This window comes from Nestor notabilis, unplaced genomic scaffold, assembly GCF_000696875.1.
Source record: "Nestor notabilis isolate BGI_N333 unplaced genomic scaffold, ASM69687v1 scaffold11202, whole genome shotgun sequence".
NCBI lineage: Eukaryota > Metazoa > Chordata > Aves > Psittaciformes > Psittacidae > Nestor > Nestor notabilis.
Window position 1 is genome coordinate 4,567 of NW_009917011.1, and position 20,962 is coordinate 25,528.

Consider the following 20,962-nt stretch of genomic DNA (forward strand, 5'->3'; position numbering starts at 1 on the left):
TGTCCAACCTGGCCTTGAACACTGCCAGGGATGGGGCAGCCACAGCTTCTCTGGGCACCCTGTGCCAGCGCCTCAGCACCCTCACAGGGAAGGATTTTTTTCCTTGTGTCTAATCTAAATCTTCCCTCTTTCAGTTTAAAGCCGTTCCCCTTGTCCTGTCCCTACAGGCCCTTTTCCAAAGCCCCTCAAGGTTTCTTGTAGCCCCTTTAGGCACTGGAGCTGCCCTAAGGTTTCCCCTTAAGGAGACTTCTCCAGGCAGAACCAGCCCAGCTCTCTCAGCCTGTCTCCAGAGCAGAGCTGCTTCAGCCCTCAGAGCATCTTCTTGGCCTCCTTGGGACTTGCTCAAGCAAGTCCATGTCCCTCTTGTGTTGGGGGCTGCAGAGCTGAGCACAGGACTGCGGGTGGAGTCTCACCAGAGCAGAGTAGGGGGGAGAATCCCTTCCCTTGACCTGCTGGCCATGCTCATTGAGACTGAGGTCTCCTGTCATACCTTAATGGTCAGTATTCTTATTTTAATAAAAAGGAAAGGAGAAGGAAAACACTCAGGAACTTGTATGAGCGAGGACTTGAGCTCTCTGTGTGGTGAGAAATGGCTCTTGTTCACAGTTGCTGCTGTTGGCTATGTTAGAATTAGGCCATAAAGCAGCCAGCTTGCAAAAATGGGTTTTGTTCCTGTGCTGCTCATCTCAGCTGTGGTGTTTGTAGCTGTTAAATCGGCTGTACTCACACTGGCACCCGGTTGTTCTGTAACACTGATTCATGGCACCTGTTGCTGAAAGCATGTGTCAGTAAGAGTCAGTTTCCCAGTGTGGATGGGCACTCGTTGCAGTTTAGCACCTTAGTCATAGTATGTTCTTCTTCAAGCTTAGATGAGGTTATATCCAGAGTGCCTTCTCTGCTTACTGCAACTTTCACATGTTGAGACTTCTAGTGTCTGAAATACTACATATTGTTCTGTTCTCTAATCTTTAATGGTTTCTAATATCTTTCCAGGGCTAATAAAGTAGTGATCTAGTTTGAATAGTTCATATGTACATAGAATTACAAGCTTGAGCTGCACTTTAGCAGTAAGTTTTGCTATGGAATTGTGGGTTTGGTTTTGTTTTGTTAAGTAGAAGTATGTTGTGGGTAGCACCTGACGTATTTCGTTATGTCCTAACTTGTCCCTGTCTCCACAGGAATTACTGTAATTATAGAGAGAACCTGAGTTACAATGGGGGACGACAGTGAGTGGATGAAACTGCCCATTGATCAAAAATGTGAACACAAGGTAGGAGATCTTGTCATTGCATTTGATTTACTGTATATCTCTGCTGGAATCATTCTTTGGTACTCCTCTACCTGAGTACACCACAGGTGATCTCAACAGCTGCACAGCATGCATATAACAGATCTGAAACTGCATCAGCTCTATCCAGCCTAGTGTCCAAATAACATTTATTAAGCAGAATTTAGTAGCATGATAATCTGCATGGCATAAACTCATCGCTGAAAGATCAGTATGCTCATTCATGTGGAGACACCAGTCATCTGTAGCTGAAACTATTGTTGGGCTCCCACCTACTCATCAGCAGTTGTAAGAGCTTATGAGGAGCACTGGTGAAGTCTGCCATCTCTTTATCCAGATCATTCTTGGTGGGAAAAGAATGAGTGTTCTGTCTTGTTGTGTGTTATTCATATAGTCATTGAAATCTTGCAGGTGCCAGCTTACTGAGCATACTTCCAACTACGATTGAAGATCTTTGTAAGATTAGCAAGTTAAGATCGTACTAGCACAACAATAAACATCTGATTTCTGCTTCCAGCTGTGGAAAGCCAGATTAAATGGTTATGAAGAAGCCCTTAAGCTCTTCCAGAAGATAGATGATGAAAAGAGTCCTGAATGGTCCAAGTATCTTGGATTAATAAAGAAATTTGTGACTGACTCCAATGCAGTGGCTCAGTTGAAAGGACTGGAAGCAGCACTTGCTTATGTTGAAAATGCTCATGTAGCTGGGAAGTAAGTAGCCTTTTATTGCACTTAGTAGGCTGTTATGGCAGCTTAATGTGCCTCTGAGAGAGACTGCAGGTGAATTGTGCAGAGGCCACTAACAATTATGATCTTTCCTGTTGAGAGCAGAACTTGCTTTCTAATCTAGACAACTTGTTGAATGGCTTTTCTTGTAGATGACCTCCATGTGCATATTATCAGAAATTGTTTACAGTAATTTAGAGAAACTGTTAAAGGCACTAATGAACATTTCTGAAATGGCAGAGGAAGTAAATAAGTGTTTTGGTGGTATAGATGCTGTGAGCTGGAATCCCCGTTCTTGTTAGACTAAAACTGGTTTTATGCACAGGGAGCCTTTTTTCCAGGGAGATAATTGTGCAATTCATCCATGAACTAAAGCAGAGTTATGTTTATGTGGTGGTGTATCCAACTTAACCAGTATGAATCTTCACAGGATGTTTCTTAGTATTTCACTGTAGTCTAGCCCCCAAAATAGCCTGTACTTATCAAGGTGAAATAAAATGACCTAGTAGGCCAGATTAGTGCTTTTATCCACTGACTTAGTGACCTGATGAAAAGAATAAAAGTCTGATTTTAAAAAAAAAAAAAAAAAAAAAAACAAACCCAAAATACTGAAGCTTTGTTTTAAAACCAGACCATCTTCCAAACCCCTTGATTCAAAAGTGGTGTAAATGATTTAGTTGATTGGAAGCTTTGAAATACCTGTGCAAGATTCTGTGGGAATATACATTAATGCTGTATGTTAGTTAATTAGTTTATGCAGCTCCAGCAATTGACATTTATTTGTGGACCTTAACTAATGTGTATTAATGAATACACTTTTGAGAAGATGTCTACTCTTCACTGTCTGATGTAGTCCAGTGTTAAGAACATCTTAACTGGCACTTGGTCTGCAGGAGTTCTTTTGATTAAGCTAGAGGCTGAGGTAATTTCTTACAAAAGGTTATTGCCTTCAAAGTGAACTTAGAATTTAGTCTCTATTATCTGAGGACTTGTTGAGTTTTAATCTGTTTTGGGTGTGTTGTATGTTTTTTGTCTATGGATAATGGTGCAAAACACCTAATTCACTTAAATGTTCCAAAACTAACACTCTCTCATCTTTCAGAACAACAGGAGAAGTAGCGTCTGGAGTTGTAAATAAAGTGTTCAATCAGCCAAAAGCCAGAGCAAAAGAGCTGGGTCTAGATATATGTCTAATGTATATAGAAATTGAGAAAGGGGAGGCAGTACAAGAAGAATTACTAAAGGGTCTGGACAACAAGAACCCGAAAATCATCGTAGCATGTATAGAGACACTGAGGAAAGCGCTAAGGTAAGCTTTCAGTTCTCAGTTCCTGGGTAGCTTTTGTCTGTCTCTTTCCTTTTTCCCTCAACCCAGCAGTATGTAGAGTCTAATTTGCTGCTTAAGTCTTTAACAGGCCCTTGTTATTGTTGAATAGGATGTATCCTTACTGAATTGATGTTTTCTGACCACAACAGTTGAGAGCATCATGGGATTTGTTAGATGTGAGGGATGTCTTTGTTCTACAAGCCTCATCTGGATCACTTTAATCCGTGGCAACTATTTACAATGGACCCCTGAAAGAAGGGCAGGATTAATGTGTCTTGTTCCAGACTGTGGAACTTCTTTTCTGAATATCTGAAACTCGCTGATTGTGAAATAAAATGTAGCATTTCTTAAACCTTTTCTAATATAAAAACCAAACCCCAGCACTGTTTTCCTCATTGATGATGATTCCTCATCTTCAATTGATCATCAAAAATGAAAAAAAAAAGCTCACTGCACAGTAAGCTTCCATTTTCCATATAATTATTACTTTACTGAAAAGAAAAACTTATAGTGCTCCCTAAAAATCAAATCCAATTTAATTAAGATGGAGTAGTTGGTTTCAAGATTAGATTTAGAACATCTTTTGGTTTTGTTCTACTTTAAGTATGTTTCCTGACTTTGAGTTGAGTGAAAAATTCATGGGTTTTATCAAATTCTTATGTTAGGTGCATTTATGATGTGTTGTCCACTTTTTTTTTTTTTTTAAAGAAAGCATAATTTTGATGATGTGCAGAACACTTTAAGTAGTTCATGTGAAAACTCTTAATATAGGTGGAGAATGTCTTACACTGAGGTTTTGTAGAGACCTTGCTGAGGCATAGGTATAGATGGCCCTTGTTAAACTAATTGTTTCAAGCTTCTGTAATGGAAGTCAAAGCATTGGCTTAGCACTTTACCTGTGCTTCTACTAAGTGAAACTGGTGTCCCACATTTAAGAATATATTGTAGCTATTTTAAATTGCCTTATCTAGCAAATGTCCTTTTAACAGCACAGTGTAATTAGAAACCTGCATAACCTTCCTCAAGATCTTTCAACCAACCACACCTATAAAATGTGCCACATTGGCCTATTTCTTTTAATATGTAGTATTTTATTATCTTTGAGATGACAAGATCAAGTTCTTTCTTGGAGACTTAACCTTAATCTTCTGCTTCTGATCTGTGTTGCTGCCTAAGTTTATCTTGTACTTTGAAAGGGTTTCTGCATTGATAATAACATTTAGCTGTGTTGTACCTAGGTGGGTAGCTTGAGTGCATGATGAGTTTAGCTTCAAGTGTTTGTCTTGTGCTAAAGTTTGGGGGGGTTTAATTGCTGTGTGAATTAGATAATATTATATGGATTAGATAAGAATAAGAGAATTTGCATAGGCAATTTTCCCAATATGCTCTTTCTTGAGTCATAGTAGAAAAATACTTATCTTGGGCAACTCATTTGTTAATATTCTACATTTAAATTGTGTTTCAAAGACCCCTTTTACAGGTTTTAATATTTGGTGTTTCTCAAAGTGGGCTTGGCAATAATGTTTAGCACTAGAAACTTTGGAAGGTGAGACATGTCTTAGTTCTTGAGCAGTCATTTTTTTACTAGCTTTATTATGTGGTATTTAGAGGGCAGCAGAAGAAAAAGTGATTGGAAAGGTTAATTTAGAATTCTCAAGGAAAATAAATGCTTCTGACTCAAAAAAACCAATGGCTTCTGAGGAGATTTTAAATATGCTTTAGGAACTGTAGCAGTTTATTGAGAGTATGAGAAGGAAGTTCTTGTTCTCATTCAGCACTGATTGTAAAAGGAAACTTAGTTTATTAAGCACACCAAGTTGTAGAATCTGCTGACAGGGAAGGGTGACTGACTGGGAAACTTCTGTGTCCTTTCAGCAGCACATATTTCAACATGTGTGCTTTCTGTGAGGATGACCCAGGCTCACTATAATTATCTGGTCCAACAAGTGAGAAAGTGACTAATGCGTTTACTGCAGCTTGTCTCCAGGGATAGACAAAGGAGATTCTATTCTGATTTAAGGAAAAGTAGGTCACACAAATGTTGGTCTAAGGACACTTTTTTCTTTTTCCCTTTTTTCTTTCCTCTCCCTGGTTTAAGCAGCAGATTGGATTAAGTGCTTTGAAGTCATTTCAGAGGCCTGATTTTGTAATTCCAAGCTGGGTGTGGAGGGTAATTATGATAGGGCAAGTATTCCTTAGATTTTACAGTAGCTTAGTAGTTAACAGAAAATGATTTGAGTCCATGACATGATCCCTAAACATGCACTGAAAGCATTTCATAGGTTATTACCTGTGGATCACTCTCTGGTTCCTACTGGACACTGATGCTATTCCATGTTTTTACCTTTCAGTGAATTTGGTTCAAAAATCATCTCACTGAAGCCAATCATTAAAGTATTGCCAAAACTGTTTGAGTCTCGGGAAAAAGCTGTTCGAGATGAAGCCAAGCTCCTTGCTGTGGAGATCTACCGTTGGATAAGGGATGCTCTGAGACCTCCATTGCAGAACATAAACTCTGTTCAGGTAGGCAGAAAGTAGTTTGTATCCAAATATCTGAGAAAACACTTCCATGCCCTTTCCCTGATCCTGTGCTGTTGGGCATTCTTAAACTCAAAGCTGGAATGTTTCAGTAACAGCAATGTTATTGTTTAGTTTCCTGTAACTTCTTTCTTATTTGTAAAGAAATAGTGACAATGTCTTGTTGCTCTGAATGTAAGTGACATTAGGAGGGAAGCATCATATGGAAACTGAGGAGGGGATTTGAGAAGTGGAATGGTATTTCTTGGAGACCTAAGCCAAGGGCGAACAGTTACCCTTATAAAAGACCCCTGCACTGAAAGTCCTCAACTTGACCATTTTCCTTCTCCTTTCTCTTGTTTCCTGAAGTTTTTTCTTACTCTACGTAGCTCTTCAGGCTTGTTCTGGTGGTGCTCAGAATGTGACTGTTCCACTTCAGGAAGTGGCATTATCTTATGGTAGATAGCTATGCTGTTGAATCATAACATCATCTAGATTGGAAAGGACCTTTAAGATCCAGTCCAACTGCTACCTCAGACAAGACCACCACTGAACCATGTCACTGAGTGCCTTATCTGCATGAGTTTTGAACATTTCCAGGGACAGTGATTCCACCACTGCCCTGAGCAGCCTGTTTCAATGCCTGATTACTTTTTCTGAAGAAACTTTTCCTAATACCCATATTGGAGATGGAACACAGTTATTTTAAAACTTTATAAATTATTTATGCTTCTTTCCCTCCTATCCACTTGAGTGTTCAGATGGAAAGCAGAAATCTGTGTCCTCAAATGTAGCACAACATGCTTGTTTTGTCTTAGTTTTAGCATAGCTGTAACAAAAAGTTCTTCCTTTGTACTCAGCCATTTTTATTTTAAAGCTTCTACAGAGGGGACACCATTCTGACTTCTATGATTTGTTTTTATGTAAATGCTTTCCATCGATACTTTTATTGATGTTCTGTGGACCTACTTGATCAAAAGCTACAGTGAATGTGAAGGGGAAGTTACTTTGGTGGTAGAAAGAAACTTGAAAGGTAGTGTTTATCTTGACTTTGAAATAGGAAAACTCCATTGCTTTCCATGAAGTGTTGCTTGTCTTGTATGTCCAAGATGTTTCTGATATGATGCTTTTCTCTTTCTTTCAGCTAAAAGAACTGGAAGAAGAGTGGGTCAAAGTGTCATCAGTTGCTCCTAAGCAGACCAGGTTCCTGCGTTCCCAACAGGAGCTGAAAGCAAAATTTGAGCAGCAGCAGGCAGCTGGAGGAGATGCAGATGGAGGTAAATTAACTAATCTCTGAATTCTATTGGAAGGTGTATTATCTATGAAGGAACCCATTAAACTTACTTTACCTGCTCCAGTATGAGGTGTACCTTGTGGCAGGGGGTTGGAACTAACTGATCTTTAAGGTCCTTTCCATCCCCAAAACCATTCTGTGAAACTGTAGAGGTGCTGTGAAAGAGATCTGTCCTTTGGAATAGCAAAAATCACAACTGCTGATAGTGCTACTTAAACAATGAAACTTAGGTGGTGCTGTAGTCAGAATTCCATTTGTCACTCTACTTATATTTTTCTGTCCTCTGGTGCAGGAGGTGATGATGAGGAAGAAGCAGTGCCACAAGTAGATGCATATGAGTTGCTTGAAGCTGTAGAAATTCTTTCCAAGCTTCCCAAAGACTTCTATGAGAAAATAGTAAGCATAAACTTAAATATTACCAGTGAATTCTATGACATGTGAAGCTAGTAAGTCCTAAGACTTACTGGTATTCTGCAATGTATGTTTTACTGCTACATGGATAATAACAGACCAGTGTAAGTAAAATACAGACTATCATAAATAAGTCTTAAAATTTGATTCACCAGCAAGAAAGCTGTAATTTTAAGAAGCTGAGATGCCCTGGGAAAGGCCTGTATTTCATATTTCATTGCAATTTGTTGATGTTGAACTATAGGCAGACTTTGGATTTCTCAATATAGAATTACATTTTAAATCTATGGCTTGTGCAAGTGGGCTTCTCTAGAACTGTTTTCATTTAGTAAATGAATGGAAATTGTTTGCTCTGCAGGAAGCAAAAAAGTGGCAAGAAAGGAAAGAAGCTTTAGAAGCTGTTGAGCTGCTGGTGAAAAATCCCAAATTGGAATCAGGAGACTATGCAGACTTGGTGAAAGTACTCAAAAAGGTAACAAATCCCAGAGTGCACGTAGGGTTTAATATTCTTTTGCAATTTATTTCTCTTATACTTTAAAACTTACAGTTGAGTTAATACTCATGAGTACAAAACTATTAGCTGGAACGGTGGTGGAATATCTGTGGCCCACTGACTATTCCAAGACATTCTTCCAAGTCTCTGAAATTTGGATTTTCAGTCTCTAACATTGTTGCTTTGGGGTCTTTGCCTCTTCAGGTTGTTGGGAAGGATACAAATGTTATGCTGGTTGCTTTGGCTGCCAAATGCCTTGCTGGACTAGCCACTGGTCTCCGAAAGAAATTTGGACAGTATGCAGGGCATGTAAGTAAGAGTATGTACTTATTTTCCTGTTCTTATTGATGCTGGACACCTTATCTTTTTCTTTTCCTGTCAAACCTTGGTATTTATCAAAGGTATTTGTACAATTTTGAATGCTTACCTACCCCTTTAATGGAGCAAGCAGTGCAGTATCTGCCAATATCTCTCACAGCTTAAGGTTAAAAGGTTCTTGTTTATCCACATTAAGCAACATGAAGCTTGTTATTGCAATAAATCTTTTGTACTAAGACAACTCTAAATCTCAAACAGGATTACTCATGAAACGAACTGTATTTACATTACCTCATCCTGGAGATACACTCACAGAAATGCATTTGTAGGCCACAGTGAAAAAAAGAGCTTTAGAACCTGAATTCTACTTAGCAGCTCCATGATGGGTGGTTTGAATTGGTTGGGTTCTCTTGAATGGTGGGGGAGGGTTGTTGGTTTGTCTGGAGTTTGGGGGTGCTTTTCCTGCTTTAAATAGCAAAACTACTGAGATTTTTGGTACCAAAATGTTCTGGTGATGTAGTTTAATGCTCTGTTCTCCTTTGCTACTTATCTCTTACCAACAGCTGATATCGAGGAATATATGGGGAAGCTTGACTGGAAAGAGCTATAACTAATTAAAAGTTCCCTTTATCTCACTTGTTTCTCAAGCCTCTGTTGGTGTGTTCTTTAAGCTGTTCAATCATGTTTTTCTTGTGATAAGCAAGAGCGAAGAGCTTAGAGACACAGCAAACTGATGTATCTGGCTGCAGGTAGTGTTATGTTTTGTGGTGAATTGGAAAGTTAATGAATGTCACTGCTTCAGGACACTTGAATGTTTTGAACTTGTGAACAACAGTTTGGACAAAGTCTCTTTCATTCTGCAAGCTGTTTGTAGTTGGAAGCATTCTTGCCATCTTTTTACACTTGACTTGTGTTTAAAAGGTTAACCCTCATAGCTACAGAGTTAACACTGAAAAAGCCAAGCTTCTCAAGGAAGGGTATAGCTCCATGGTTGCCAGGCAAATAGCAATGAGAGGATGACTCTTCAGTACTGAAACAGCAGCTGTGTTGCATAATCTCACTAGTTTTTACCACTTCACTTGGTTGGTTTGCTGGATTTGTTTACTGGTGAGGAAAACGTAGGCTCCTCTTGAGAGCAGGCATTCAAAGTGTTATAAAACAGAACTGCTTCTACAATTGTGGGATTATTCTAAACTGTTAGTTAAATATAGGAGAGTAATGTTAGTCTGCAGTCTGTGTTAAAACAAAACTGATGAAATCAAGCATAGAACCATACTATTCACTGTAATTTGAGTGCATGTGGCCCAACTTCACCTTTGCTGACTGCCTTTGGAGCCTTGGACTGACTTTTCCTTCCCTCCCTCTCTCACACAGGACATGGCTTCTAACTTGTGTTTAAAAAAAAAAAAAAAAAAAAAAAGCCACTGATTCTAGCTGTCAATATTTTCCAAAACAGAGACTTAATGATTTTAAATATCTCCTTCCTCTGACTTTGTTCTCTGTAGGCTTTAGGGGTGGTTAGCACCTACAGTAGCATGTGTGGGGATCTTTATGGTGGTGTTCTGCATTAATTGAAGGAGTATTTAGTGCTAGAGTTTTTGTGAACAGGGAATTTACAAGTTGTGGCCCAGCAAAGGTTAGCAGCTGAGCCTAAGTCACTGCGTGTCACAAGGGCTTGAGGTCTTACAGTCAGCTTCTGCATATGTGTGGAAAAATCTATTTTGTAGTAAGCAAGAGCTTTAACTTCTGTAGGTATCAAACTACTTCCAAACTGACCTGCGTTATGTTTAGGAAAATGTTGACCATAGCCTGCTTTCCACACTTCTGGCTAACTGACGGGAGTTCTTACTGTTACAAAGCCCATACTGATATGGAGCTGCAAACATTACTGCCATGTGAGAATGTCTGCTGATTATTTTTCCTCTATTTTATGGGCTGAGCAGCTAGGTTGGGTATAAATTGCTGTGGAATTCCGCTATGGCAGAGTTCAGTGTCTGCTGTGCTTCTTCAAGGCAACACATCTGAAAAATACTGCTCCAGGGAGCAGAGAGATGCTTCAGAACCATGGTCTTGTCGGCTGTGTGTCAAATGAGGGCTTCATAGTGAGCCATGCTGAGTGCTGTCAGGAAGCTGGGGAAGAGGGGACAGGTTATATACCTTCTTGGATTCTTGTAGTAGGATGTACTCTATTGCTGTGTGTTCCAGACCATTAGAGCCAGTGTATTTATTTACTTGTAATTCTGTGAACTTGTATATCTGTCTTTTGTTTAGCTTTGCTATGAAATTGCTCAAAAAACTGTATTTATTAATAGGTTGGCTGGAGTTAATATTGGAGATCAGCTGGAATAAACTAGTTCACACTGCTGTTGTGTACTCCTGGAGGGTGCAGCAGTGATGTCTGCATCATTTGCTTCTCTGCAAAATACCAGGAAGCAGGCTCTCAGGCTTCCAGTTATATTAGTGAAGAGTGGATTGACTTTTTTCCCTTTTCCATAGGTTGTTCCAACAATCCTGGAGAAATTTAAAGAGAAGAAGCCTCAGGTAGTGCAGGCACTGCAGGAGGCCATTGATGCAATCTTTCTTACAGTAAGTGTGACAGTTCCCATTTCTCAAACAGTTCCATTGTCTGAGACAATTCTTCCTTTGTCTGATAATTGATCTTTGATTTGCTTTTCTCTTACTTTACTGAAATTAATTATCTTTATTCAACACTATAGACCACATTGCAGAACATAAGTGAAGACATCTTGGCAGTCATGGACAACAAAAACCCAACAATTAAGCAACAAACATCCCTCTTCATTGCAAGAAGCTTTCGTCACTGCACACCTTCTACCCTGCCAAAAAGCCTGTTAAAACCTTTCTGTGCTGCACTTCTCAAGGTAAAGCAGGAGGAGTTGGTACTTTTGTCATTGACTCAAGCACTGATGCTGTGAAGCATTGCATTGTTCTGGAAGAAAGACCCTTCTGATAGTGCAAGGACTAAAGAGTTCTTTTGTGCTGTGTAGCCATCATCAGTTGATGACAAACTCAAGATGCATGGGAACAGTTTAGCCCCTTTTTAGTTGGCTTCTCTGAAACTGAAAGCTCACCAATTATTATAATAGATTAAGGCAGTAATTTGTGACTATTAAGCTTCTGGGTGCTGTGCCACTTCTTGCAGACATCCCTAGTAAGCTTTTGCTGGAATGCTGCATATCTCCTGCCATGAATAAAAGAACCATCATTGATTCATAGAGTGCAGTTACTTTAAAGCATTTATCAGTGTAAACAAAAGAAATACTTCTTTCTCATTGAAATAGCCCTTTCCTTTTTATGGAAAATATTGTTGGCTTCAAAAATGCAGATTTGAACAGGGTTGTGGAACTTTGAACTTGTGAACTTTCATGATGTGGCAGTATCTATTAAAGCATGACTGGTTACCCTCTTGTATGAAAGATGCAAAGATGGAAAACAGGCTTTATCAGAGAAATAGTAGACTTGATAGAATTACAGAATGGTTTGGGCTGGAAGGGACCTTAAAGCTCATCTAGTTCCAACCCCCTGCCATGGGCAGGGACACCTTCCACTAGAGCAGGTTGCTCAAAGCTCTGTCCAGCTTGGCACTGAACACTTCCAGGGATGGGGCAGCCACAACTTGATCAGTATATAGGAAAGAAAGTGAACAACCTTTTTCTTCAATGGAATGTTAATGATTATTCTGTAGCAAATCTTGATTTTTAAAGAAAGGGGAGGGGGTTTATACAAAAGATGGATTTAAGAATCTGTTTAGGTAGGAGCTGCAGGTCGCATGATACAGGTTGTCTTTTTCTGCAGCATATCAATGATTCGGCTCCTGAAGTAAGAGATGCTGGATTTGAAGCATTAGGCACTGCCTTGAAAGTGGCTGGGGAGAAAGCTGTGAATCCTTTTCTAGCAGATGTAGACAAACTAAAGCTTGATCGGGTGAGTTTATCATAAATGTAGTGGGAAATGCTCCTGTTATCCCTTTTTAAGATGCATGTTAGGCTAGAGAAGACTAGAGACTGTGCTGCAGCTAATGACTTAAAGCACAGATTGTTTGAAAATATTATGTTTTACTTTAAAGTTACTGATGTTGCAGGGAATCTGATAATCTCTTTCTTCTGAGATTATCAAGCATCTTTTGAATTTCACTACCTAAAATACATTAGTATGTTAACATTGCATCTTATTCTTATGTGAAGAATCTATTTGGCTTCCAGGCTTTTCTGTGAGGTGGGTTGTGAGGTTTGGATTGGGTGTGGGTTTGTGGGGCTGCTTTTGGTTTTTTTTCCTGTTGTGGCATTTTGTTTTCTGAACACTTCCTCTGTCTGAAACAAAGTTTAGGGGTTTGGGTCACAGCCATATGGTCTAATTCTATATTACTAGACAGGATTTGCTATGAAAGACTTACTTTCCAACCACAAAGTTCTCATGCTTTTGCATGGGCTTGACAGGTTTAGCTGATTTTACAATTGAAGGTGTAAAGAACTAGTCTTTAGAGCATCTGTAAGTATTGGAGGGGGTGTCAATGTTGTCTATGCCTATAAATGCACTTCATTTTGAATTAGGAAAATTATTCTAGTAATACAGTGGTTGAGGCCATTGACTCATTAACATCACTAGTGAGCACAGGAGAACAAATCTTTTTGAGTAAATGACTACTCTGGAGAAAACATGAACGGTTTTATATTGGGCCACTGTATATCCAATGGTGGTAGCTAAAAAGCTTTTCCCCTTTTCTCCTCTCCTTTTTCCCTTGTTTTTTCTAACTGCTTGTCAGATTAAAGAGTGTGCTGAGAAGGTAGAACTGGTTTATGGGAAAAAGACAGGAGGAGCTGCTGAGAAAAAAGAAGGCAAGCCTGTTAGTGGAAAGACCCCTGCTCTTTCAGGGTCTAGTGGAGACAGAGAAACAAAAGATGCAGCAAGCAAACCAGGACCACAGAAAAAAGCACCTGCTGTGAAGGTAAGAGAGATTGCCAAGAGATTGTCTGACAATCACAGTTGTCTGTGATTGCATTGAACAGTTACTTGTCAAAGATCAGAGGTGGGCCATTGAACATCCCCTTCCACTGAGGAATCCCTGTCCTTTTGTAGGAGTATGTGAGCCCAACAATAAAAAAATTGGGACTTTCCAAGAATGTAATTGATGAAACCTCAGTTTTTAATGATACAAACTGTCTTGTTATGTCTTAATACCAGATTTTTATATAGAAATAGTGATGGACTAAAGGAAGCTCCAGCTTCCAGAGGAGCCGCAGATGATGTAACATTGATGTACTCTGTGGCGATAGTAGTATTTGGCTGAAGGGAATGTCTCTTCTTTTAAGTAGCAAGGTTACTACTTGTGTTGATGGTTCTTTTCAGCATTGTTTGTAGCTTGCTACCGTAAGTAATTAGAAATATTAGCCTGTATTACTTTAAAATGATTGTTTGGATTTTCAAAATGTACCTAAGTAGCACTGTAGATGGTCTTTAATGGCCTATCTGTTCCTCTGCGTGGGAAACCTGGAAGTGAAGAGTGGATCATGGTTTTTTGTGTTTTAAAATCTATTGATACTCTGGTAGCCCTGAAGAGACACACCAGTTGTAAGCATAATATCAAATCAGTATCCACAGGGGAATACATAGATGACTTAACTACTTTCTGAACCTTCACAAATATGTTCTCTCCCTTTTCATCTTTCATTGTCTTGTGTGTCCCTGTACTGTATGTGCTTTATAAAACCTCGTAGTCTGAAAGCAACACACAAATTCAATAAGCTCTTGCAGAAAACTCTTTCTTTGTTTGCAGCTGTAATGGTACTAGAGAGAGAAGTGATTTTTTACATCAGAATGCAGAAGCATGAAAAACAGCTGTTCTTTTGTATCTGATGAACTAGAGACCTGTTCAATCTTGACTAACTTGTCCATTTCCTTTCTAGTCTGGGGGCCCACCCAAGAAAGGCAAACCAGCAGCTGCTGCAGGTGTGGGAGGTGCTGGGGCTAAAGGCAAGAAGGGTCCCGAGACCAAGGAAATATTTGAATCTGAGCTCTCGGTGAGTATTCTGCTAATTCTGTGAGATGCAAAGTCCCCTCTTGGCTCATCAGGTCTCCAGCTACTACAGATTCTTTCACTGAAGTTGGGTGGATTTTTGTTATGACAAGGGCAAAAAATTAATCTAAATAAATAGAATTCCTAACTGGTAAAATGGATGTTGGCTACAAAGTTACACTTCAAGAAAATTATTGAATTTTGTGTGTTAATTGAACATCTGCCTATCTTCTTAGTAGGAAATGAGGTGTAAACTAAGATCAAACAGTAACAAAAAGCAATTTAAAGCTTTGCTACATCTATCTGCAAGGTTTTTTTTGCACTGCCAGTTCTCTTTGGAGTATCCCCTTCCATTATGTATCCCATTTATATTGCTAGTTATACAGTGGAAAATGATTACATACTTCCTGAAGGTGGTACAGACACCAGTGGAACAAGAGTAGTTTTAATCATTTTTCATACACTAAATAACATTAATTCTTCATTTTGTTAAAAGGGATGCAAAGGATGGGTCTTCTCCCATCTGCCCTCGTGTACCAGTGACTCATTGCTATGAATTCAGAGTTCTTGCACATTTTAGGTTTCTTCTGCTTGATTCTATAAGTAGATAGAGGCTGCTCAAGAGTATTGTTTACTGTCTGCACAACATACCATGCTTTTTGGGGATTACTCTTCTGTTGCAGTACAACTTAGCAGCTGCTTAAATTCATATATTTTCCTAAATTCATGTAGAAACTGTATATGTTAAACTATAGTTCATATATAAACTATGTACTTCCTGAAGTCATATATATAAAATACATATAAACCATACAAAATATTTTGACCTACAACAGAAAATTCTTCATGTTTTCAAAATTCATCACAGTGCTAGAGTTATTCCAGTATATTGCCTGTCCTTAAGGCTGCTGCTCCCCTCTAAGAGGATACAGTGAAATGTTTAACATTGTTCTGATCTGTCTGCAGATAGAAGTATGTGAAGAGAAAGCTGCTGCTGTCCTTCCAGCTTCTTGTATCCAGCAGTTAGACAGTGGTAACTGGAAAGAGAGGCTTGCCTGCATGGAGGAGTTTCAGAAGGTAAGTTTATAGCAGTTGGTAAGAAGAGATGCAGGCAGGGAAAGAAAGCAGTAACTTCTTCAGCTTTTTAGGCCTGGTAACTCAAAAAGAGTAGTGATTATGTCAGCACTGCAGCTGTATTAAACAATACTTGCAAAAGACAAGTGGCTTGCATGGGTTAAATTGGCTCGTACTCTGTAACAATGATGAAGTATTTTAGTCTAATGTAGATAGTTAAGCTTTTGTCAAAAATATTTGTATGTGGATTGAGGATGCATACAGGGGGTTATTTTTAAACACCAAATAATTCAAAAGCTTAGTCTCAAAGACAACTAGGTTTAAACAACTGCTTTGCAGTGACTAGGTAAGGCCAGTTGCAATTAAGTCCATGCTGATTGCATGTCAGGCAACAATTGATTATACTACTAAAATTTCAATTGGCAAATAGTTGATGTTTGAAGCCTTGTTCAATACCTGCAGTCTTCACAGCTGGTGGTGAGTGCTCCATGTAATCACAAACAAGTATCCTGTGTTGCTCAGTGTGAGGCCTGGCTTTCTTCCCATGCTATCCATCCTAAGACCTTTGAGACTTCACAAGAGGCATCAACTGTAGATGTACAAATAGTTCATACTTCTACACCATTACAGTTGTGACTGAGTTTTAATATGTTGATGAAAAAAGTGACTGCCTGCAGAGAAATGCTGCTGCAGAAGTCAGCTTTACTCAAATGTAAAGAATTTGAGTGGAATGGATAAGCCTAACAACAACTAAAAACAGCAATTTGGATTACATTCAGGCTTTGCCATGTAGTCAGCATTCCAATGTGAAAGGAGCACAGTTAAAGTTTTTTGGGGGGTGGGTGTTCTTTTTGTTGGGTTGCTTTGTTTGGTTTTTAGTTGTGTTATTCCCAGTGCTGGAATGGTGAACAGTGGTTGTGAGGACTTGTTAAAGAACAGAGGATAGCAGTATGAATGCTGTTATTCAGAGGTGGTCTCACTACTTGTAAAATGGGCTCTTTGCAAAAGAGGGTCTGGCAGTGAAGCTTTTTGGGTCAATTCTTATCCTGAGTATTTCTTCAACTTAGTTCAATATTAAGGAAACATTTACAGGATAGTTGGGGTAACATCAGATTGTGTTTTGGGTTTTGTCACCTACTGGTTAACTTAATGTTTATCCTTTAGGCTGTTGAGCTTATGGAGAGAAGTGAAATGCCTTGCCAAGCACTGGTAAGAATGCTGGCCAAGAAACCTGGTTGGAAGGAAACAAATTTTCAGGTAATACATGATCCTTCAGTAACTACCAGTCTATATTGTACTTAATGTAAAATGTGCTTCCAACTAAAATGCTGTAAGTGCATTTCTGTCACTGAGGGCAGTCCCAGCACCATGACCACAACTGTATCTATAGTCAGTGAGAATCTAACCTCTGAAATTAGATTTTATCTGTTGATGGTTGGGACTCAGACAGCATGTGAAGATAGCTAGATGTAGATGTATGTCTGTACAGGTGTACAGATAGATGCATCTGTATATATAAGTTCTAAAGATAGATAATAGCTGCCCAGTATTATTGTGTATGTATATATACATATAAATATAAAAATATGTATTTATGTGTATAATCACACAAAACCATAAATATACAAGTTTGTGTACATAAAATATGTGTATGTGTACATGTTTGTGTGAACACAAACACTTCTATATATTCAAGTGTCTATACACACAAATACATATTTTGTATACATCTGTATTTATCCACAATATGTATTCTTTTATACATCTATAAATATATAGACTAAAAATTGGTCTAAAATATAAGACATTATTAACTTCTCTGCTGTTATGGATATTCCAGGTGATGCAGATGAAACTGCATATAGTTGCATTAATTGCACAGAAAGGAAACTTCTCCAAAACTTCAGCCCAGGTTGTGCTGGATGGTCTTGTAGACAAGGTTGGTGATGTGAAATGTGGGAGTAATGCAAAGGAAGCCATGACAGCAATAGCAGAGGCATGTCAGTTGCCGTGGACTGCTGAGCAGGTGAGTGAGCAGCAAAGGTGGTACTCCAGTAAATAAAGGCAGGAATATTATGTGGGGTGTTCTTTAAGTCTGAGTAGTAAATCCTAAGTCTTTGATTTTTCTCTGTTGCCTGGAAGTAATTTGTTTCTTCTCACGATACCACCTAAGGCAGAAGATAAATACAAGTTCTTCCAAAAGAGGAAGTAATAAGTAGTAAATCAGTATTTGGCTGAAATACTGCCAAAGCAGGCACACATCCATAGTGAAAGTATCTCTGGCTGCCTTGAAATACTTCAGGAACTTCTGTGTTGCAGTTGTACTCTGCTACAGTAACACAACACGTTTTTCCTTGTGTTATCCCTGTTTTTCCTTGTATGCTTCTGTTTACTTGCAATGTCCTGTGTTTTTTGCAGGTGTCTTCACTCTTTTACTACAGTACTTTGTTACCTGGTTTGCCAGTGAAAATTTACTTAACTCTCTTCTCTTACAGGTTGTGGCTACAGCTTTCTCTCAAAAGAACCCTAAAAACCAGTCAGAAACCTTGAACTGGCTTTCAAATGCAATTAAAGAGTTTGGCTTTTCTGGGTATGTCTTAAGTAAATTGCTAAAGAGAAACATGAATGAAAATGTTTCTAAGCTAGGACTAAGAATCTGTTCTCTGTCAAATTGATCTGAAGAGGGTGGTTTCAAGTACAGCTGAATTCTTGTTCCTTACTCTAGCTCTGTCAAGTGCTGTTCTAGCTTTAAATGTGTAAGGATAAGAAACTATTACACTAACAGATGCTTTACCTTCTCTGAAGAGCATTTTTGTTAGTCTTTGTATAGTATAGGAGTTTGCTGGGCAAGGAGCTGTGGTACTGCATGTCTGCTGTTCCTGTTCTATCTACATGAATATACCTGAAACCTAGGTGGATCACTACTTTATAGAAACTTTCCAGCTTTAATAATGGTAGTCTCTAATTTTCATACTAGGTTGTTCTCCAAACTGATCTTTTTCAGTAGCTGTTTATATAGCAACTATATACACTGTACCCGAGATATTAATTCAGTGCAAATATCTTCTGCTTGTAGCTGGATGAATCTGTTCTTAACATGTTGGGTTTTTTCTTTAACATATTGTGATGCTCTTGTTCTTGGTGGTGCTTTCTGTGTATTTTACTTATGGGGGATATCTTTTTCCCACAGACTGAATGTCAAAGCTTTCATCAGTAACGTGAAGACAGCTCTTGCTGCAACTAACCCAGTGAGTAAACGTAGAATTTTAAATGTGAATTATTATCAATCCTTCATTTAAAGACTTAATGCATTTATCCTCTCCTTGCAGGCTGTAAGGACTTCTGCCATTACCTTGCTGGGAGTCATGTATCTTTATGTGGGACCTCCTTTGCGAATGTTTTTTGAGGATGAGAAGCCAGCTCTTCTCTCCCAGATAGATGCAGAATTTGAAAAGGTACAATATGTAGCTCTCTTAGTAATAAGTATCATTAAAACAACATGGAAACTTAAGTAGCTGTAATTTGTAGTAATATTGTGGTCTAACCTGTGTTTCTGTAAGTGAACTAGACCTCTTAAGACATCTCACCTACAAACTCGCTATGTCTCACAATGCCAATGGTCACCTTTCTGCTGGCAAACTTCGGGTTTCTGCTTTTGTTTGAACAGCAGGATGTTTTAGAAGTCTATTGCCATGAGACAGCACACTCCTATCATGCAAGTGTTTTCGTTTTTAATGTCAAATATTGTAAAATAGCCATTTCTGATTTGTGTTGGTTGCAGATGCAAGGGCAGACAGCACCAGCCCCAACCCGTGGTATTTCCAGGAACAGTGTGGCAGGAGCTGGGGATGATGGTGAGGAAGAGGAACAGGAGGATGTTGGGAATGATGTTGTGGATCTCTTGCCAAGAACAGATATTGGGTAGGTTTGGATTCTACAACCTGAAGACGTACTTCCACTGCAGTTCAAAAGTTTGTGTTCATAGACACTTCCTCAGCGGAGAGCTGTGGTGTTAAAGCACTACAATGCTTAAAGACATAACTAAGAAAATGGGCTTTTTACCCTTTTTCTCTTACAGTGAGAAGATCACAGCTGAACTAGTGTCCAAGATTGGGGACAAAAACTGGAAGATCAGAAAGGAAGGTCTAGATGAAGTGACAAGCATAATAAATGATGCTAAGTTCATACAGCCAAACATAGGAGAACTTCCAGCTGCTTTGAAGGGTCGTCTCAATGACTCCAATAAGATCTTGGTATGTTATTAAAAATCCTGTTTCAGCTGTTTCCAGCTTAGAAACCTAAGATAAACTAGTTATGATTTCTGAACCTTGCTTATTACTCAGTCTATAAGAATGTTACGAAATCAACAGTTGGAAAGCAATGAACTGTGTATTTTTATATCATCATATATTTGCCTATTTTCATAAATATTTGCCTTTGTGTTAAAAAGGCTTTAAAAAACCCCAAACCAACCAAACCAGTTTTAATAATTACTCTGCTTGTGACAAGTGTCCCTTGTTTGAAGATATTTTTAGTTGAACTTTATTTCACTCAAAATATAAGAATAATTTAGGAATATCTAAATAGAAATTATCTGCCTGGTTGGTGAATTTGAAGTGTGGAATAGATACCATTGAGCAAGCATTCCAAAGTAAAATTCTATCAATACAGCACCGTTGCTTTACAACATATGACTTGGAGTTCTGCACACATGGCTGTAACAGTATTTTATTCAAAGCCTTTTTGTTTCTGTGCAGGTGCAACAAACACTGAGCATTCTTCAGCAGCTTGCAACAGCAATGGGCCCCAATATCAAACAGCATGTGAAAAACTTGGGCATTCATGTCATTACAGTCCTAGGAGACAGTAAGGTAGGACAATCATCAAGTTCTCTTTCCATTTTGCTACTCACTGAGCTATGCCTGAGAACAACTGTTGCTGTTTGTACTTGCTTTTGAGAGGCAGATGTGGATGGTAGTTAAAACTTCTTTGTAATCTTAAAAATGTCTTTGAAAGGTTCTTGCCTAAATGACAACTTATTACCCAAATATGAATGTCTGTCTAAAAAATATATGCTGCCTGAGATGTATTCTCCTGCTTGTAAATAAACCCAGTCTGTGGCATAATTCAGCTTTTAAATGAAATGTGGTGACTGTATGCATACTTCTAAATATACTGCATTAGATGCTAATCAGTTTAGCAAGTTGCTTGTAGAACTTCTGTTCTTCTAGCATATCATCATGGATTCCAGTGTGTGTTCTTGTCTTTGTCACTGTGTAGGAGACCTGTAGGTAGAAACAGGACACTCAAAACTGCCACTGAAGATGGTATAATGTCATTGTTGAGCTTGTCAAGATGCTGTGTCAAAATCAAAGCTTGAAACCATGGGAAAGAGCTATTTGAAGCAATTGGGCAAGGAGGCTTCTTGTTTAGACATGCCTGGATGTTACCTTTGCCTTTAAAATTAATCCATACTAAAG

The 20,962-nt window shown here is 38.7% G+C and overlaps 1 protein-coding gene across 2 annotated transcripts in view; it reads left to right on the top strand.

Moving 5' to 3' along the window:
- The first annotated feature begins 1,173 nt into the window (after window positions 1-1,173).
- The window catches only part of CKAP5 (cytoskeleton associated protein 5), a 39,922-nt gene continuing 20,133 nt past the window's right edge, over window positions 1,174-20,962 (top strand). For both annotated transcript variants that reach the window (XM_010024878.1, XM_010024879.1), the window contains exons 1-22: window positions 1,174-1,270; window positions 1,806-1,999; window positions 3,117-3,323; window positions 5,693-5,864; window positions 7,003-7,135; window positions 7,445-7,548; window positions 7,922-8,035; window positions 8,261-8,365; window positions 10,871-10,960; window positions 11,092-11,256; window positions 12,191-12,319; window positions 13,158-13,340; window positions 14,299-14,412; window positions 15,375-15,485; window positions 16,647-16,739; window positions 17,323-17,508; window positions 17,978-18,072; window positions 18,673-18,730; window positions 18,812-18,937; window positions 19,264-19,403; window positions 19,561-19,735; window positions 20,240-20,353. In XM_010024878.1, the coding sequence (XP_010023180.1) occupies window positions 1,214-1,270; window positions 1,806-1,999; window positions 3,117-3,323; window positions 5,693-5,864; window positions 7,003-7,135; window positions 7,445-7,548; window positions 7,922-8,035; window positions 8,261-8,365; window positions 10,871-10,960; window positions 11,092-11,256; window positions 12,191-12,319; window positions 13,158-13,340; window positions 14,299-14,412; window positions 15,375-15,485; window positions 16,647-16,739; window positions 17,323-17,508; window positions 17,978-18,072; window positions 18,673-18,730; window positions 18,812-18,937; window positions 19,264-19,403; window positions 19,561-19,735; window positions 20,240-20,353 (2,865 nt within the window). In that variant the 5' untranslated portion in view covers window positions 1,174-1,213. The remainder of the gene's footprint in view (window positions 1,271-1,805; window positions 2,000-3,116; window positions 3,324-5,692; window positions 5,865-7,002; window positions 7,136-7,444; window positions 7,549-7,921; window positions 8,036-8,260; window positions 8,366-10,870; window positions 10,961-11,091; window positions 11,257-12,190; window positions 12,320-13,157; window positions 13,341-14,298; window positions 14,413-15,374; window positions 15,486-16,646; window positions 16,740-17,322; window positions 17,509-17,977; window positions 18,073-18,672; window positions 18,731-18,811; window positions 18,938-19,263; window positions 19,404-19,560; window positions 19,736-20,239; window positions 20,354-20,962) is intronic.